Source organism: Hemiscyllium ocellatum, chromosome 4 (genome assembly GCF_020745735.1).
Source record: "Hemiscyllium ocellatum isolate sHemOce1 chromosome 4, sHemOce1.pat.X.cur, whole genome shotgun sequence".
In the NCBI taxonomy this organism is placed as follows: Eukaryota; Metazoa; Chordata; class Chondrichthyes; order Orectolobiformes; family Hemiscylliidae; genus Hemiscyllium; species Hemiscyllium ocellatum.
Window position 1 is genome coordinate 34,850,957 of NC_083404.1, and position 18,673 is coordinate 34,869,629.

Below are 18,673 nucleotides of genomic sequence, written 5' to 3' on the forward strand. Positions count from 1 at the left end.
TATGGAGGCTTGACTGATGACTGCAGGAACTTGGAAATTGCACGATACAGTGCCTCTAGTTCACTGCCCATTACAGTGTACAGAATGATGGGAATTGCATCAAATGGGAGGAATTTTAACAACCCATACTGTTGGCAGGGAGCCTTAACAATTTAATTTGAAAATTTTGGTTCAAAATAATAGTTTTAAAGTTATTGGCAGCCTATGTTTCTAGTTTGTGTCATTAGGACTAGTAATTTGTACAATAACTGCTCAGTAAGGACAGTCAATGGAGGTAGGTTCTCCTGAAGGCAAAATCTCGTTAAGTGTCTCCCCAGTAGTCAAGGAGCAATGGTCAATGCCACAACTGTCTCACTATCTCTTCAGAATGTTGTGCTTGGAGCTATGTTTCATGATTTTATTCTCTGATAAGTTCTCTCTGCAGTTCCCATTTTTTAAATTTACCTTTAAATTACAGTAAAGTTTGCAATGTAAATTAGATTTGATCTGTATAGAAAGTTGTGGTAGCAATATTCAGTCGACAAAATAATGGCACAGAAAAACAACCCAATCCTGATTGCTACTTGGCTACCACTGTTTGAACAGTGGGCATATGGATATCAAGCAAGGAGGAACATTGCAATGATGCATTCCTTAGCCAAATGTCTTTCTAACACACTACTAAAACTCTCATGCACAAAGGCCACTCAAAGGTTTCAGTAAAAAGAAATGAGCCATCAAGAAATTGATATCTTCTGGAGAAGAGAATTCATATTGGACCATTAAGAATCAGAGTTATTAAGATTGGAGAAGAGCATTTCAATAAAGAATGAATTCCTTGGGAAAAGGAGAGGCTGTATACTTCCTCTACCATCTCTGTCAATAGTGTGTATATAAAAAAGAATTCCTGCACCTTTTAAGTTCTGAAGAGTTTTGTCAGAGTCAGAACATTAACTCTGTTCCTGTCTCCATAAAAAAAATGCTGCATTATTCCAGTATTCTGTGTTTGTTTCAAATTTCCAGCATCTGTAGTATTTTGCTTTTGTTCAAGGCAGGTATAGCACTATTAGTGAGAGCAGAAATAATAAATATGTATTCTGGTAGCTTTGGAGGTCAGTTAGCTCAATTGGCTGCATGGCTGATTCGGGATGCAGAGTAATACCAACAGCGTGCGTTCAATTCCCACACTAACTGAAGTTACCATGAATGCCCTACCTTCTCAACTTCTCCCCTTGCAAGAGGCCTGGTGACCCTCAAGTTAAACCACCACCAGTCATCTCTTTCTAATGAGAGAGCAGCCGTGTGGTCCAGTAGAACTGCAGCAACTTTACCTTGACAAACAATTGCATGGTGTGATACATTTTAGTGAAGTTAAAAATCACACAACATCAGGTAATAGTCCAACAGGTTATTTGGAAGTACTGTAGTTGGACTATAATCTGATGTTGTGTGGTTTGTAACTTTGTCCACCCCAGTCCAACACCGGCACCTCCACATTTCATTTTAGTGAGTGAATTCTCAACCAGAGTGGCATCAGAAAACAAAGTATCTATTTCCAGACAGATGCCATCAGCTTGTTGAAAGATGACTGTCCTTGGTGAAACTCTACACAATCAAGTTTCTGCCAAGTAGATAAGTGGGCTGATGAGTGATAACAATGAGATGGTACAGTGTTTGACATTGTTTGATTATTGTATCAGACAGTCCCGAGAGCTAAAAACCAAGGATTATCCTTCAGAATGTGAGATTTTAAGAGACATTGGTAATCCCAAGAGGCCTTGATTCATGAGTTTCATTTTATGCAATGGGGACAGTAAACTCACTGAACCATTTACTTTTATAGACTTGGGACTGAAGAGGAGGAGTCGGCTACAACATTGGTGGGATTAAGATCCTACCTGATATAATAGAGTTGCTTGGCTTACAATTAGGGTGGCACAGTGCTTGGTGGTTAGCATTGTTGCGGCGCCAGAGACAATTCCCGCCTCGAGTGACTGTGTGGTGTTTGCACATTCTCCTCGTATCTGCGTGGGTTTCCTCCTGGTGCTCCAGTATCCTCCCACAGTCCAAAGATGTGCATGTTTAGGTGAATTGGCCACACTAAATTGCCCCATAGTGCCAGGTGCGTTAGTCAGAGGGAAATGGGTCTGGGTGGGTTACTCTTCGGTGTGCACTTGTTGGACCGAAGGGCCTGTTTCCACACTGTAGGAAATCTAATCAAAATGGAATCAATGGTTTGTCAACACATGTGGAAGTCTTGGACAACTATGATCAATCTTGTTCCTGATTGAATATTTACTGGGTGATGATTGATGGGAAGTTTGAAGAATTGGGACAACCAGAGATGTTGCTGCTGATTTTTCCCCTTCAGCTGTAGGACACAAGGTGAACAATTGAGTGAGGCTCTTGTCCCCATACATGAATGTGACTCTCATGAATTTAAGTCTTTCAGAATTATTGAGTGGAAAAATGTAACATGTATGGTCAGTTAGCCTTGCTCCATGTTAAGCAGGGCCAGATTTCTGGTTTGGATGTACTTGTCAATTCTGGTGAACAACCAACCTTACACCCATTTGAAAATCTGCTGTTTTCCTTGGATTTCCACACAAACTCATTTGTTTAATGTTAAACACTAAATCTGGCATGCTCACTACAATCAGGCAGTATCTTAAAATATAAATGATCTTTTTGAAAACAATTTAAGTTATCACCTCTGAGAAAATCAAACATTAAAACCAGTTCAAGATTGTCAGTATGGCTCACAATGTACCTCTTTTACATACACTAGAAGCTTCCCAAATGCAGACGCCTGTCCTCGACAGGAAAGAAGTATATTTAGGTGATATATTTGAATTAAACAAAAGCACAGGGCTATTTGTTCTTGAGTGCATTCACTTTGGCAATACCTCAGTCAAACAGAATCTTGAATCACAATAGTCATTGTGGTGTAAGGTACTGTAACAATACTGTGACTGAATTAGATCCAGGTTTTTGACCCAGCCACAGTCGAAGAGTTATGATGTACTTCCAATTCTGGATGATGAGTGGTTTGGGAGAAAACTTGTAGGTACTGTTGTTGTGTTAGTATCTGCTGCTCTTGTCCTTCTGTGTGGCAGAGGTTGCAGGTTTGGGAAATATTGTCTCAGGAGCTTTGGTGAGCTCCAACAGGGCAGAGTACCATTTCTGCCACTCAGCACGGTGGTGGTGGGAGTGAATGTTTTATGGAAAACGTGAGGTAAGATTCAAGTAGGTTGTTTGTCCTGAATGGTGCCGAACTTCTGGAGTGGTGTCTTCCTCTTCAGACAAGTGGAAAAAATTCCTTCACATTCCGGGTTTGCAATGTAGATGATGGATAACTTTTGGGGAGCCAGGTGGTCACAGAGTCATAGAGATGTACAGCATGGAAACAGACTCGTCAGTCCAACCCTTCCATGCCGACCAGATATCCCAACCCAATCTAGTCCCACCTGCCAGTGCCTGGCCCATATCCCTCCAAACCCTTCCTATTCATATACACATCCAAATGTCTCTTAAATATTGCAATTGTACCGGCCTCCACCACATCCTCTGGCAGCTCATTCCACACACGTACCACCCTCTGCATGAAAAAGTTGCCCCATATGTCTCTTTTACATCTTTCCTCTTTCACCCTAAACCTATGCCCTCTAGTTCTGGACTCCCCGACCCCAGGGAAAAGACTGTCTATTTATCCTATCCATGCCCCTCATAATTTTGTAAACCTCTAGAAGGTCACCCCTCAGCTTCCGATGCTCCAGGGAAAACAGCCTCAGCCTGTTCAGCCTCTCCCTGTAGCTCAGATCCTCCAATCCTGGCAACATCCTTATAAATCCTTTCTGAACCCTTTCAAGTTTCACAACATCTTTCCGATAGGAAGGAGACCAGAATTGCATGCAATATTTCTACAGTGGCCTAACCAATGTCCTGTACAGCCGCAACATGACCTCCCAATTCCTGTACTCAATATTCTGACCAATAAAGGAAAGCATACCAAATGCCTTCTTCACTATCCTATCTACCTGTGACTCCACTTTCAAGGAGCTATGAACCTGCACTCCAAGGTCTCTTTGTTTAGCAACACTCCCTAGGACCTTACTATTAAGTGTATAAATCCTGCTAAGATTTGCTTTCCCAAAATGCAGCACCTCGCATTTATCTGAATTAAACCCCATCTGCCACTTCTCAGCCCAGTGGCCCATCTGGTCCAGATCCTGTGTAATCTGAGGTAATCCTCTTCGCTGTCCACTACACCTCTAATTTTGGTGTCATTTCCAAACTTACTAACTGTACCTCTTATGCTCACATCCAAATCATTTATGTAAATGACAAAAAGTAGAGGGCCCAGCACCAATCCTTGTGGCACTCCACTGGTCATAGGCCTCCAGTCTGAAAAACAACCCTCCACCACTACCCTCTGTCTTCTACCTTTGAGCCAGTTCTGTATCCAAATGGTTAATTCTCCCTGTATTCCATGAGATCTAACCTTGCTAATCAGTCACCCATGGGGAACCTTGTCGAACACCTTAATGAAGTCCCGAAAAATAACATCTACTGCTTTGCCCTCATTAAACTTCTTTGTTACTTCTTCAAAAAACTCAATCAAGTTTGTGAGACATGATTTCCCACACACAAAGCCATGTTGATTATCCCTAATCAGTCCTTGCCTTTCCAAATACATGTACATCCTGTCCCTCAGGATTCCCTCCAACAACTTGCCCACTACTGAGGTCAGGCTCACCGGTCTATAGTGCCCTGGCTTGCCTTTACTGCTCCTCTTAAACAGTGGCACCACGTTTGCCAACCTCCAGTCTTCCGGAACCTCACATGTGACTATTGATGATATAAATATCTCAGCAAGAGGCCCAGCAATCACTTCTCTAGCTTCCCACAGAGTTCTCGGTATACCTGATCAGGTCCTGGGGATTTATACACTTTTAACCGTTTCAAGACATCCAGCACTTCCTCCTCTGTAATCTGGACATTTTGCAAGATGTCTATTTCCTTAGAATCTATATCTTCCATATCCTTTTCCATAGTAAATACTGATGCAAAATATTCATTTAGTATCTCTCCCATTTTCTGTGGCTCCACACAAAGGCCGCCTTGCTGATCTTTGAGGGGCCCTATTCTCTCCCTAGTTACCCTTTTGTCCTTAATGTATTTGTAAAACCCCTTTGGATTCTCCTTAATTCTATTTGCCAAAGCTAACTCATATCCCCTTTTTGTCCTTCTGATTTCTCTGTTCCAATTCTGGTCAGTAGTAACTCCAAGGATGTTAATGATGGGGGATACAAAGCTAAAAATCACAAACACCAGGTTATAGGCCAACAGGTTTATTTGGTTGCACTAGCTTTCAGAGTGCTGCTCATTCATCAGGTGGTTGTGTCACATAATGTACTTCCAACTAAATCTGTTGGACGGTAACCTGGTGTTGTGATTTTTAATGTTGTACACCCCAGTCCAACACGGGCATCTCCAAATGATGGGGGATTCAGCGATAATAGAGCCAATGAATGTCAAGGGGTGATGGTTAGATTCCCTCTTGCTGGAGATGGTCATAGCTGGTATTTATGTGGTGCAAATGTTACTTGTCAGTCCAAGTATGGATATTGTCCTGGTCTTGCTGCATTTGGTCATCAGAATCTGAAGAGATGCGTAAAGTCAATCTAAAAGTTGCTGTTGTTGCATTTCAGTTAAGATATAATTATATGTTGACCATTTGCTTAAGCATTACCAAATTCATGTTCTGCACTCCGGAATCCTGGTTTGATTGCTCTGTCAGTCTTATTAAATACAATAAAACACACTTTAGGTTAAAAACAAACTGTTTGAAATGTGCAGCAAATTGGTCAGCACATGAAGGTCAATGTTTGAGTTGCAAACTTGCATTAATAAAACATTGATCTACCCTTTGATGAACAACTGAAATAATTTCTCAATTAATAGCAAGTTACTTGCGGAGCTCGCAAATTGTTGCTTATGATATCTTGCGGTGTATATTTTTGACTGCAGTCTTTCCTAAAGGCACTTTGTTGATTGCAAATTACTGGGGATATCCTGAGGATATGCAAAATTATTCTTTCTGTTTCAAGTGCTGGCTTCCCTGCTATGCATTTCCCAGTATTTCCTGTTTCTCATTTTGGATTTCCAGCTTTTAATAGATTTTCTTCTGTGTAAGGGCTAATTTTATGATTTAAGTAAAAAGCCAGAAAGTTACACTTGAAAATGATTCAAAATAGGGGAATGTGATCAGAAAATGACATGAGTGTTCAATGTCTTTAAACATCAGGAGGAAATCCTCAGTTCTCCACAAATTAAGATAACACTGCTAGACACGTTTCCCCAAACATTAAAGAGTTAATGGTTTTACCAACCAACGATATCGGTGACACTGGACTTTGATAATTTTTTTTATAGTTGTAGTAATATTCATGGCAATAGCTATTTATGATCGAATAGGTATTGGCGGAAATGACAGAAAATTGTTCAGACCATGAAAATTGTTAGGTTTGCAGACTTTGCTTTAAGCTGGGATCACGTTTCCCTCTAGAAGACAAGAGTCCAGATGTCAGAGCGGCTTAACTGCTGGGGTCTGGTTTCTGTTTCTGGCCAAAGGGACTGCCGAGGTTGTCTTCTGTCCTCTACTCCTGTGAATGCCATCAAAGACTTGAAGTTCTGCTAAAAAGATCAAAGCAAGGAATATCAGGCCCAGGGAACAAACTGGTGGAAACAGAGACACTTATTATGCGTATGGAAGGTTCCGTGTGCCCTTTACTTTTCAACACAGCCAGTGAAGTTAATCAGTGCCACATTGAGTTGTAAATGATCTTCAGTGAATGAGTACAAAGCCCAGATTAAAAAGAAAATGAGTTTGAACACTTGTAGTGGTGAGCTATTTTGAAAAAGGAGTCGATCAGAAAATAGATTCCTTGACTAGAGTTTCTGTTAAGAATCACTCCCTATTGGATAAGGAAATTCAGACCGAACGTTAGTCTGTTCAAACTTACCGCAAAAACACCATAGTCTGAGGTCCCTTCAGGGTTTAATCGAGACTTTATTAAGATTCTTTCATTGAAAATGATGTTCATGACTTTTTTCTCTATTATGACATTCATCGAGATGATTCATGTCAGTACTGACTAATGGGACGGTATTTGTTTTTTTGTGATATCTGTTCATATTCTCCCACAGCTAAGGTTGATATTTGTCCTGGATCTTATGCACGTGTATTTTAACAATATGCATTTATATCCGAAGCTCCTGCTACCAATTGCTATCAAGTGAATGTTTCCACTTGACATATCACCTCTTCTATTATTCTTGTATTGTCAACTTTTATTGAATTGTCAACAGGTTTATACTTTTCACATCCTGGTGGCTGAGACCTGAGTTCAAACCCATGCCACATGGGACCATTCCAGCTGTCAGATTCCACTAATCTGCTCTGAAATTGAGTTTATCTGGCAGAAGTGTATGCAGAAACTTGGTTCCCTTTATAATCGTTTTGAACACAATTCTGACAATGCCTTCACTTTTTAATTCTCAGGGCTATCTCAACTTGCCTTGTTTTAAGCATTGATTTCTTTCTGGTGATGTCAAGAGGGTTTATTGATTAGGAGTGGGAGGAGCTAGGAGTGTCCTATGCCAGTACTAGTACACCAGCTGCCCCCTCAATATGATTGAGCTCATGCTGATGAATTACAACCTAAATCCAAGAATGAGTCACCACAAAAAGCAAAATATTTCATGATTGACTGATTGTAATAAGATTTGTCACAACTGAACTGGTGTAAACTTTTCCAAGACTGTGTGCAATCATCTTGGACCCTTATTGATTCCACTCTTTTGTTTTGTCCAGATGGGCTTCTTTCGGCGAAGGTACAAAGAAATCATTGAAGCTGAGAAGAACAGGAAGGACAGTGAAGAAAGTTGGGACTGGGTGCAGAAAGACCAGTGAGCTGTCAGCTAATTGAATGGCATGCATCAGACAGCCAATTGACCCTGCTCCAGAGTCTTCCATATGTGGAAGAGGGAATTCTTCTCCAGATTTTTCGGAGATCTGATGATTGTGTACACGTGTAATTCAGCAGCTGGAAGCATTCCTAAGGCAGGCATTGCAGACAGAAAATCTGTTCTGTGGTGCTTAGACTTCCTTTAAAGCTCACCAATGAACTATAGCAAGCAAAGTGCTGTGAAGAACACAGACTCAAGATGGAGGAGAATGGGATTTACAACAGTACAACCCTCAGGGGATTGAAATCTCTTTGTGTGTTCAGTCAAGAGAAACAGATATTTTTATAAGAGAAGAACATGTTTGTCCAAAATGTTTATTCCTTTATATTTTTATCCAAATGTAAATTACTCTTATCCATTTCTATATTACACTCACTGCACTGATGTCTTGCTCAGACTTGAGTGATGACAAGTTAATGAAGGAGCGATTTTACCTAAAGGTCTTTGCAGTAAGGTCAACCTTGATAGTGAAGATTCATGACCACATGCAGAGTTATTTAACCCTTTCAGTACTGTATATCCTTTGCACTTTGCAGCAAGCTACTTTCCATTATCTACTGTCTGAAACAATGACCATGCAATGTTCAACACTATATATGCAAAACTTTCAATCTGGTGGGTATTGTGGGGATTGGGATTAGCAGAGGCTTAGTCTCCTGGGTTAAGCCAGGGTTTCTATGCCAGATTTCTATCTAGTAACTCCAGTGATATTTTACCATTTGTGCATGTTTGATTGGGATAGCATCAAGGCCTATGTATAATTATCGCCAGCAGTTGAATACCCTACTGATGTTCAACCATCAAGGCTCAGAATAAAATAACAGCCAGTTGTCTGGGGTACTGGAGACAAGTAATATCTGTGGGAAGCACTCAATCCATTCAGGACAAGTGGGAGAACAGAGATAAGGGAAATAAAAGAATGCAGATAGGTATAGCAAGAGACTAGAATATTCCTCACTTGTAAAACCGTTTCTAGAATTCTTTGTAAAATGAGGCATATATAAAAAAAGGAGAAAGCAAAATTGAAGCTTAAAGCACAGCCAAAAAGGTGAAGTTCAAAAAGGCTTCAGAAAGAGGGAAGAAAGAGTTTGATGGGAGAGATTAGGAATGAAATGGAAGAGAGCCAAGCCCAAAGTGCCTGTTAATAGCAGAGTTGATGGAAAGCAAAGTATTTTCAGGTGATAAGATAATTTAAAGGAATATCATTAACAATTGTGCATGTTACCTGATTGTGTTATTGTCCATTAATCCCTCCATTACCGAGCAGTTAAATGTGATCTTTAATTTGATTTGTTAAACTTTGGCATTTCCGTTGACCTTATTGTATAAAAAGATTCCTTAGGTCTGTGCGTTATAGAAAATGTGACACCAGTGAGAGCAGAACTGAAACATTGCGACTCAAGTGTGTGGACGTTTGCTATGTTGTCATGTTACCAACATAAAACGTAAGGTTTTATTATTAAGTGATTTTAGTGGGCTATTCAGTTCCTTTTTATATGCATTGCATTCTGCAAGCTTGTGTTACTGATAAGAGTAATTTCTGTGATATTCCCAGTGTTAGACTATCACATTGGTCTCATAAAGGGATTGATCTGTCATCCAATCTGCTGCTGACTGAGCCTCATTGAACTCAGTCAAAGTAATGAGACCGCAGAGTCAACAAAATGTATTGCAAGTTGAATATTTAGAGGAACTCATTTCCCTTGAATACTCAAAGGAATTAAATTGATTATGGTTGTAAGGTTTGAATGACTTAGATTGTGAGACTCTATGGTCACTGAATGCATCAGAATGGTTCTGGAAAGATAGAAGCAGGGAGGTTGTTTCTGCTGGTGGGTAAAACCAGAACTAGGTGGCATAATCTCAAAATAAAGGGGAGCAGATTTAGGACTGAGCTGAGGAGGAACTTCTTTGCCTCAAGTGTTGTGAATCTGTGGAATTCCCTGCCCAGTGAAGCAGTTGAGGGTCTCTCATTGAATGTTTTTAAGACGAGGATAGATTTTTGAACAATAAATGAATTAAGGGTTACGGTGAGCAGGCGGGTAAATGGAGCTGACTCCACGAATAAGAGGAGCCATGATTTGATTGGATGGTAGAGCAGGCTTGAGAGGCCAGATGGTCTACTCCTGCTCCTTTTTCATATGTCCTTTTGGAGTGAAATCGATGGTAGTAGATTGACTGAATGTAAAACTGCAGGCAACATTCCTTCGAACTGCTCATACGTCATTAATGTTGCAACAATCATTATCTATAACAGCAACATGAGAGGACAGCTGCAGGATCAGTATTTTGCTTGTGAAGCTGCACGGAAAGATGAGATCAGATCTATGAATGGTAACTGAGATCGTGCTGCTCACGCACTTGTTCAGTGTTTCAGTATTTTTACTGATAGTAAAGACCTGGACACGTTATGGGAAATTGAAAGGTGCAGCACAGCAGCTGAGATGCAGGCACAGGTTTGGAAGTTGAATTTTCTTGAGTAGAACCAAATTTGGGATTTTCTGGAAGATGCAGGAATGGGGAATTAAGGTGTACGAGGTGGTTCAATTCAGTGGGAGCCAAACGTTTGATTTCCTGCTGGTGGATTGAGATGCAGAGATAAAATCAGTGATGTGTTTGTGACAGGACAGGTCTCATACTGACCTGTGAGGGTTTGCCATTAGTAATACATTAGCAGCCAATGAATATTCATCATGTTGAAATGTTTTAAAATTATATCCTCCTCCCAAGATCATGTCAAGAGACTCGTGGTTCCTGGTTCACAATTATTTAAAAGGTGCTTCATTATTTGGCTTTGTGCAGTTGTGCCTGAGGTTGATATTTTTTTTCTTGAACACTGATACAGAGAGGGGCTACTGTGCCATGGATATGTTACACCAGGCTCAGACCCAGCAAGACCACATTAGGGGTGAGGAGTGTTGAAAGGTAAGGGTTTGGGTACATGGAGATAGGAGAAGGGAAGGGCCCAGCTTCAGGGTTGGTTCATACTGGTCAGGGTGGATTGGTTACACTCAGACGAGTGAAGTGAATGAGTACAGAAGGGCAAGGTTGGAGTAGTGAACATTGGATTCCTGTAAATCAAATTGAAGGTGTTGGATGATGAAGGGAATAGTCACAGTCATGAGGCAGTTGAATTCAGTAAGGGAACAGGTTCAGTGTCATGGTTGTGAATGAATGAATAACGTAAGGATGATAATGATAGGGTTTATGGTTTAACTGGTCAACTCAACAATGAGTGCAAGCATGAAGGGTGAGAAATGGTGTGGTCATGTCATTAGTGATAGGGTCCACAGCAACGGAGAACTTGTTCAGAGGTTACAGAGAGATATTGCAAAGTTATGTCAGGTGGGTCAAGGGTGATAGGGGAAATTGTGAAGACGACAAAAAGCATTGGAAGCTAGAGAATCAGGTGTCATCTTTTCAGGGTCACTTCAAGTCCATGCAAGAATGCCAAGATTGCAGATCTTGGAAGGATACCAGTGTTTGAATGGTGTTCTCGGTGTGGCGCAACATGAAGATTTAAGACATTTAGTGCACATTAGTTCTGCGGATGAGAACTGGTGGATAAACATGTTCTCACCTCACTGTCTGCCCTCCTCGCACAGTGCAATCACTGTAATATACATGGGTCTCATTTACCCAATAATCATTTAACCTCAGACGCAGAGGAAATATTGTAACAAAGGTAAGTTCTTATCATCAACAACTGAGCTCATAGTGACAGCAGGAAGCAGCCATCCATTAAAAACTTCATTTAAAATAGACACTGGCACATCACCCCATCCTCAGGACAAGATATAATGACCTGCAGATGTCAGACAGGCAATGCCAAATGAAATGCCTTAGAAAATGGTCATCAATATCAGTGGAATAGTTCAGCAAAACGTATAGCCATATGGATTTCTTGGCAACACCATGGCATTTGCTCTCAAAGTGCTAGCAGCACTGAATTTCTTTGCCAGTAATGGATTCCAGGGTGCAACTGGCAATTTATGAGCATATTGCAGCTCTCTTCTATCATGCCAATCATCAACTGCATTCCTCTGGCCATTAGAGCTCCTTGAGACAGCATTTGAAAAAAAAACTTCTAATCTCTGAACATGGAACTGTTGTACAATGCAGGTCTGAGTAGGTGAAGAATCTGTCATGTCTGTGCTTGTTTCCCAAGGAGTAGTCATAATCTCAAGATTAGTAGCTGAAGTAGAGGATTTCTGCTCACTGTGGTGATGCATGTGGAACCCATCCTTTGGAGGTGTGAGAGGTATGTTTTGAGATATCCAGTCTATTGGAGGTCTTCTGCCCTGGTGTAGGGTCAGGGACACCACTGGGTCTTACTGGGTAGAACTGTTGGGATCAATGGTGAAGGGGTGAGAAGATATCACAAACTCTTGGGGAGATCTGGGAGTGTGACCCGGGTCAGCTACCATTCACTCCTGAGAGAATGGGTCTCTGGGGAGGATGTCCAGGTACTATGACCCTCTCGAGTTTAGCCACTGCCATGGTGGATCATGATTGGAGTGATAGAATGTAGATCCACAGGGATGTGAGTTGATTGAGCAAGCTGGCTGTTCATAGTGGTCTCCGCTGTCTGCATGGAGGAAGCCATGCACTCTCATACCTGGGACATTAAGAACTCATAGGTTGGACCATCTCCTCCATCCTCTACAGAGAACTATGCATAACGACTGCCAGGTTTTCCCCGTATTGTTTGCTACATCTCCAGAAGGCTTCCTTTAGTTGTGATCACCAGGTCACTGTCAGTGTGAGGCTCAATAGGCATCTGGCTTCCGGAGGTCTTTCAAATGTCAGGGAATTTGGCTGTCACAACTGTTGGGACCTGTTTGCACAATGGTCACCAACGTGAGGAATGTCTGGGTGGAACTGGAGCTCTTGGAAATTCATGAAACGTGTAATGGTGCATCCTCTGGAAGATTGCTTTCATCTTCACCAGAAGTAGAGTTCCTGGAGCAGGTATGGTATATTGGCCTGGACATTCTGACCTGACCTTTCATGGAAATGCCCCATGGAGCAGAAAAAAAACAGCCACGTTAAGCATCATCACAGTTTGAATGCTTTATACTTTATCACATTGTATTCATAAACCAGCAGCAGGATGATGCTTCTTATTCTGTATATCTGGTGGATCTAGCCTCACCACCTGCAATGGATTGTGTCCCCTGCTCCCACAATCTTCATCGCCTGTTCCACCTCAGGGGTGAAGAACCACAGAATTGCCATCCCTATCATAGCTTTGATTTCTCCCTGCCATTGTGGACTTTCATGACAAAGTGCAGAGTCAGCGACCTGCCAAGTGACACAAAACTCCTTTTCTGTCTGCAGCCCTATTATGTCTTGGCCTGAAAGTCCCACATTCTGTGTGCGTGCACAGAAAAACCAAACTTGGATATACCTTGGCCTCAATTGCATCTGACTGGGTTGATCACACACCCATTTTTGATTGCCTGATGAGAAACCTCAACACTACAACATTGGCACTTACCCTGACCAATAGAGATTGTTGAGTGGTTTCCCGCACTGGACCCAGGTTTTGTTCAGGACCCCTTGAGTCTTCATTACCTTTGCCATCTCAGACAAGCCACCATGGTTAGGTGTAAAGGTTTGCTGATGCTGCCTGAAACAAAGAACATTTCCCTTGTTTCTAAGACAGCAAATGAGGAAAGCTGCAGTTTGACATTGCTGAATGGGACTGCTCTCTGGTGACACCTTGGCACCTCAGTTGTTGAGTTAGAGGGGATTGACTATGAGGTGGATGTGTAAGTACAAGAAACATGAGTGAAGGGAGGGATTAATGAACAGGGAGAAGTTTGAGGGAGATGCTGAGGGTTGTGAGAGGGTGTAGAAAGTGACAAAATACTATCAATGAACACAGGAAGGTTAAAGTTTTGACCATGGTGCAGAGCCTCCCTGTTTGATCTGCAGATACTTTTATAGCCCACCAATCACTGCATATTGTTGACAATGAGAGACTTCTGCCACCGTGGGATCATACCTGTCTCCCACATACACACTGGGACTTTAAATTTTAATTTGAAATGGAAACAAGCAAGAAAGTGGAAATGCTGTTCAGGAACAATGTGCCACATTTTAAATGCTGCTCAATCTGTGCATGATTGACAATATATTTTGCCTCTACTGTATGTTATGGGGAAGGAAGAATTAGTAAATGAGAATGATAAAGGTAAGGAGCTATGGTCCTGAAGGTTTTTTTCTTGTTCTGATTACATAAATAGGAACTGGTGATATTGATGCATTTCCAAAAGATCATGGCACGTGCATTCCAAATAATTCAAGATCATGGAGCCTTAAATCTGTGGTCTAAATTTATCATTCTCACTCCTATCTAAATATGACATGAAAGTATTATTAAGCTTTTCTGAAATATCAGATTCTTTGTATTTAATCGAATGGCACTAATGGTCCATGACTAATTAATGCTGCTTCATGATTTGCTGCTTGCTGAAATGGAGTTGGTACTACCATTTTTATAATAAAAAAACAAATTGTTTAACTTCTATGTACAAATAATACACCCACAAAAGTGTAAACTAACTCCACAATCCAACGCTGACAGTGGGTACAGCCGAGACAATCAGGAGTAAGATGTTGATTGCAAGGAGAATATGCGATTACAGGACCAGCCATGTACTTTAAGCATATTGTGAGAGATTCAACAAATGGAAGTTCTGCCCTGTGGTTTTAGGGCAGAAATGTGTGGCTTGATTATCATTCAAGAGAGGTTCCACACTTTAGCTTGAAACACCACAATTTGAGTTATTGGTAAATTCATTAAAAGATCGGCTTTTTCACATATGTAACTTGTGTGATTTGAAAACACTGAAATGAGTAATATAATGATATAACACATTATATAATAACGTTAAGATTGTATCATTAACTGAGCATCACTTAGAGCTTTATCGAGTGCTAAGACAGGAGGCTTAGTTTTGTTGAAGGAGTTTTAAGAATTAAGTTGAACATTTTAATATGGGGATATCCAGTCACACAATGCATGGGCATGGAAGTCAGCTTAATCGGCCAAATTAAAAGATTCTCCTTTAATCCCTCACACACCATATGCTAGGTTTTGACAACAGCCCAGTTAGTTTTTAGAAATTATGCTTTTCTTATTGGATATGCAAATTAGCAGCAGTTGGAGGATCCTTGAGCCTACTCCACTATTACATAAGAAGCCTGTTTCCACACTAAGTAATCTAATCTAATCATGGCTCACCTGTTTATTCTATGCACCTGACTATTCTAGATAACTTGTCACCCTGTAGCTTCTCAGGAAGCTATCCACCTCTACCTTAAATATGTTCAAACACCCTGCTTCCACTGCCTTTTGAGGAAGAGTGTTCCATAATCTCATGACCCTTTGTGAGAAAACCTGCCCTCCTCACTGTTTTCAATGGATGATCCCTTCTTCTTAAAGAATGGCCTCTAGTTCTAGATTTTCTTCCAAGAGAAAACAACCTTTCCACTCTCATGCTTTGAAGACCCCTCCAGACCTTATTGTCACAATTAAGTTGCTTTTTGCTCTTCTGAAATCTAACAATTATGTCCTGTCCGATGGTTGCTCATTAGATAACATGCCCATGCCAGTATTAGTTTAGTAAACCTTCTCTGAATTGTTTGCAATTCATATACAACCTTCCTTAAATAAGGAGACCATTACTATACATACTACTCCAGATGTCGTTCTATTCACACCCAATTTCAAGTGTAACATCCACATGCGTGTATTGAATTTGCCATGCAATAAATGATAACATTCTACTCGGTTTCCTAATTACTTGCTATATTTCCATTGTAACTTTTAACGATTCCTTCACTAAAATAGAGTTTGCCATAGATCTGGGATAACATGACTCACGTAACAGTTATGTTGTGCTAGTGATGGTCAACATCAAATAAGATGCTATATTAAGGAAGATTGGAAAGATGGGTTAGAAATAGATTTAGCAGTTTAGGTAACTTGCTGCACAGATAATGTAATCCAACTGCCAAAGTAAATTCTGTGATCTGGAGATTTCTTGTTGGAATCAATGGAAGACACATCTTTCTTCATTGTCATTAGCTAAGGCATTTCAGTTTCTACTTTGTAGGAATGGATAAATAGTGAAAGCTTTAATGTTGGTCTGGTTTCCCTTTACCATCCTGGTAGTTGCATGATACAACGATAATGGAGTTGTTGACTAACTACTATGACAATCAATCACTTAGTTTTTGGTAGATCCAGTAGAAATTCAGATTCTGTTTAATTAATGTGCAGAGCTAATGACCAGGACCTCGTGAAGTGATCCGGTTTTCAAAGTTACTTTCATTCAGCCTATCTTTCTGACAGTATTGAGAAACATATAAGCTGTAAGATAATGAAAATCTTAGAAAGCAAGATGGACATCTTTCAGTCAAACAAAGTTCTTCATAGGTGTTTTCCTTATGGTCATTTTGTATCTCAGCATATGTGTAAATCTAGTAAACTTGGGATGCTGATGTGTCGCCACATCTGAAGGCTGTGCAGGTCAGAGAAAGAACTTTAAACTTTGTAACTCCAGTTGACCTGGATTCCCTTCCTTGTCTCTGGAGAAACAGGTTTGGAGAGTTTTCACTTTGATGAGACAGAGTTAGATCATATTTGACCTATGATAACACCAAAACAGTCATAGCAAATGGGCGCTAAGTTGAAACAGCACCCAATTTTCTTTTTCTCTGATGTTGGTGAAAATTGGGTGCGATGTAAGACAGACAGCTGCTTCAGCTTGAGTTTATTCTAGACTGCTTGTGTAAAATAATTTCACTCCCCCTATGTTCTAAAAGAATCCATAGAGAGGTTCATATGAAATAATGAAAATGTTTTACAGCTAATGAAGTTGCAGTTTTTAATCACATTTCGATCACATACAGCTGCCTCCTTTCCCCTAATGGATTATTATGAGTGTAAGATTATTTGTGAGTGGACTGTGCTGTTTTGGATATGGGAAATGCTAACTAAAGAGATCAGTAGAGACCTTTGTATAGTAATTGTTATTTATGAGTGCAATTAGAAAGAATGTATCAGTGTATGTGGCAAACTACTGCCTGTGGACATGAGCTCAGGGAAATAGCACAACTTTATCAAATGGCAGTGGTTAGTGAGTTATATTTCATATTATCCCCCAAAGCATCTCTGCACAGGTTACTTCAAGGGGGTCAAGTTGAACCCATAAAATGGCATCATAATAATGAGGAGGATTGAAGCTGTTGACTTTAAATGATTCCATTAGCAGTTGATAATTCAGGACGAGATTCTGATATTTTCAACATTGCTTGAACATTTTTTTACTGTTCTCAGAGGATTTGGGATAGATAATATGATATTGTTGCCTAAGTCAAATCTCTACTCACCCGTCTGCTTGATAAGGGAATAGTTTTCAGAATTTCCTTCCTCTCTCCAGAAGATTTCACCTTGTGCAGAGTACAATTCCCTGAGTGCTAACAGTCTTTTGGCACTTCTCCCCAATGAACGTTTTTAATTTCTACATCCAGGAGGATTTTCAAACCTGACTGCAATAACCTGCAATATCTTGTGAGGTCACCGACTAGCCTTTAGGTGCAGAAATTTTGGCTAATGTATTTTCCTGGCATGTTTAAAATCGCCAAGGATAGCTGTCATCCTCTCACTGCCACCTTGGTAAGATCAGCTAATTCAGCAGAGACCAGGAATTCAGTCTGGATCTTCCTGGTCTGAATGATGTGAGATATTGGCTTCACCTCTAGCTTTTGGAATGTTTACATGTTGCTGATTATGTTGAGCTACCTTATAGGCACACACAGCACTGCATACAAGTCACCATTAAGTATTTCATATTTTATCCTTGATTAGAAAATGCTACTACTGTTTGTTTATTATACTTGGGATTTGATTTTCTGTGTTACATTCCAAAGTATATTTATAATTATTTCCATCAATTTTCTATTAAAAATGAATTCACACTAACACTCTGTTGGCATTTTGTGTTGTTGAAAGTCTTGGCCTTCTGTAGATTAAAACAGCCATTTGCTTTTAGGATGTTTGGCAGTGCTCTTATTAGGCCTTCCTCCTTACCATGAGGGAAGGTGTTTGCAAACAACAATGATGCCTTGAGGAAGACTGTGCATAAACATAGAAGTAAAAAACTAATTCAGAGCAAGAGTAGGGTTTGAGTCTGCTCTGCCATTCAATCTGATCATCCAATTTAGCAACTTATTTCCAATTTCTCCCTGTACCCTTTGATACCTTTAACCCTAAGAATGATACAGATCTCTTTCTTGAATAGATTCAATGTTTTGGCCTCAACTACTTTCTATGGTGGGGAATTCCACAGGCTCACCACACTCTCAGCGAAGTAGTTTTTCCTCAACTTAGTCCTACATGGCCTACTCCACATCCTTAGATTGTAATTGCTAGTTCTGGACTCCCCAGTCATCAGGAACATCCCGCATTTACCTTGTGTAGTCCTGTTTTCAGTTTCTATGAAATCTCCTCTCGTTCTTCTAAAAGCGAGCGAATATAGTTCTAACTAATCCCGTCTCTCTTCAGACATCATGCTTGGAGTCAGTCTGGTAAATTTTCACTGCATTCCCTCTGTGGTCTGAAAATCACTGCTCAAATAATGAAGCTAAA

The 18,673-nt window shown here is 40.4% G+C and overlaps 1 protein-coding gene across 1 annotated transcript in view; it reads left to right on the forward strand.

The window, feature by feature from the left end:
* itga9 (integrin, alpha 9) overlaps positions 1-17,997 on the forward strand; it is a 388,873-nt gene extending 370,876 nt beyond the window's left edge. The window contains exon 28 of the mRNA XM_060822924.1: positions 7,856-17,997. Within this exon, the coding sequence (XP_060678907.1) occupies positions 7,856-7,954 (99 nt within the window). The 3' untranslated portion in view covers positions 7,955-17,997. The remainder of the gene's footprint in view (positions 1-7,855) is intronic.
* The last annotated feature ends 676 nt before the right edge of the window (positions 17,998-18,673 follow it).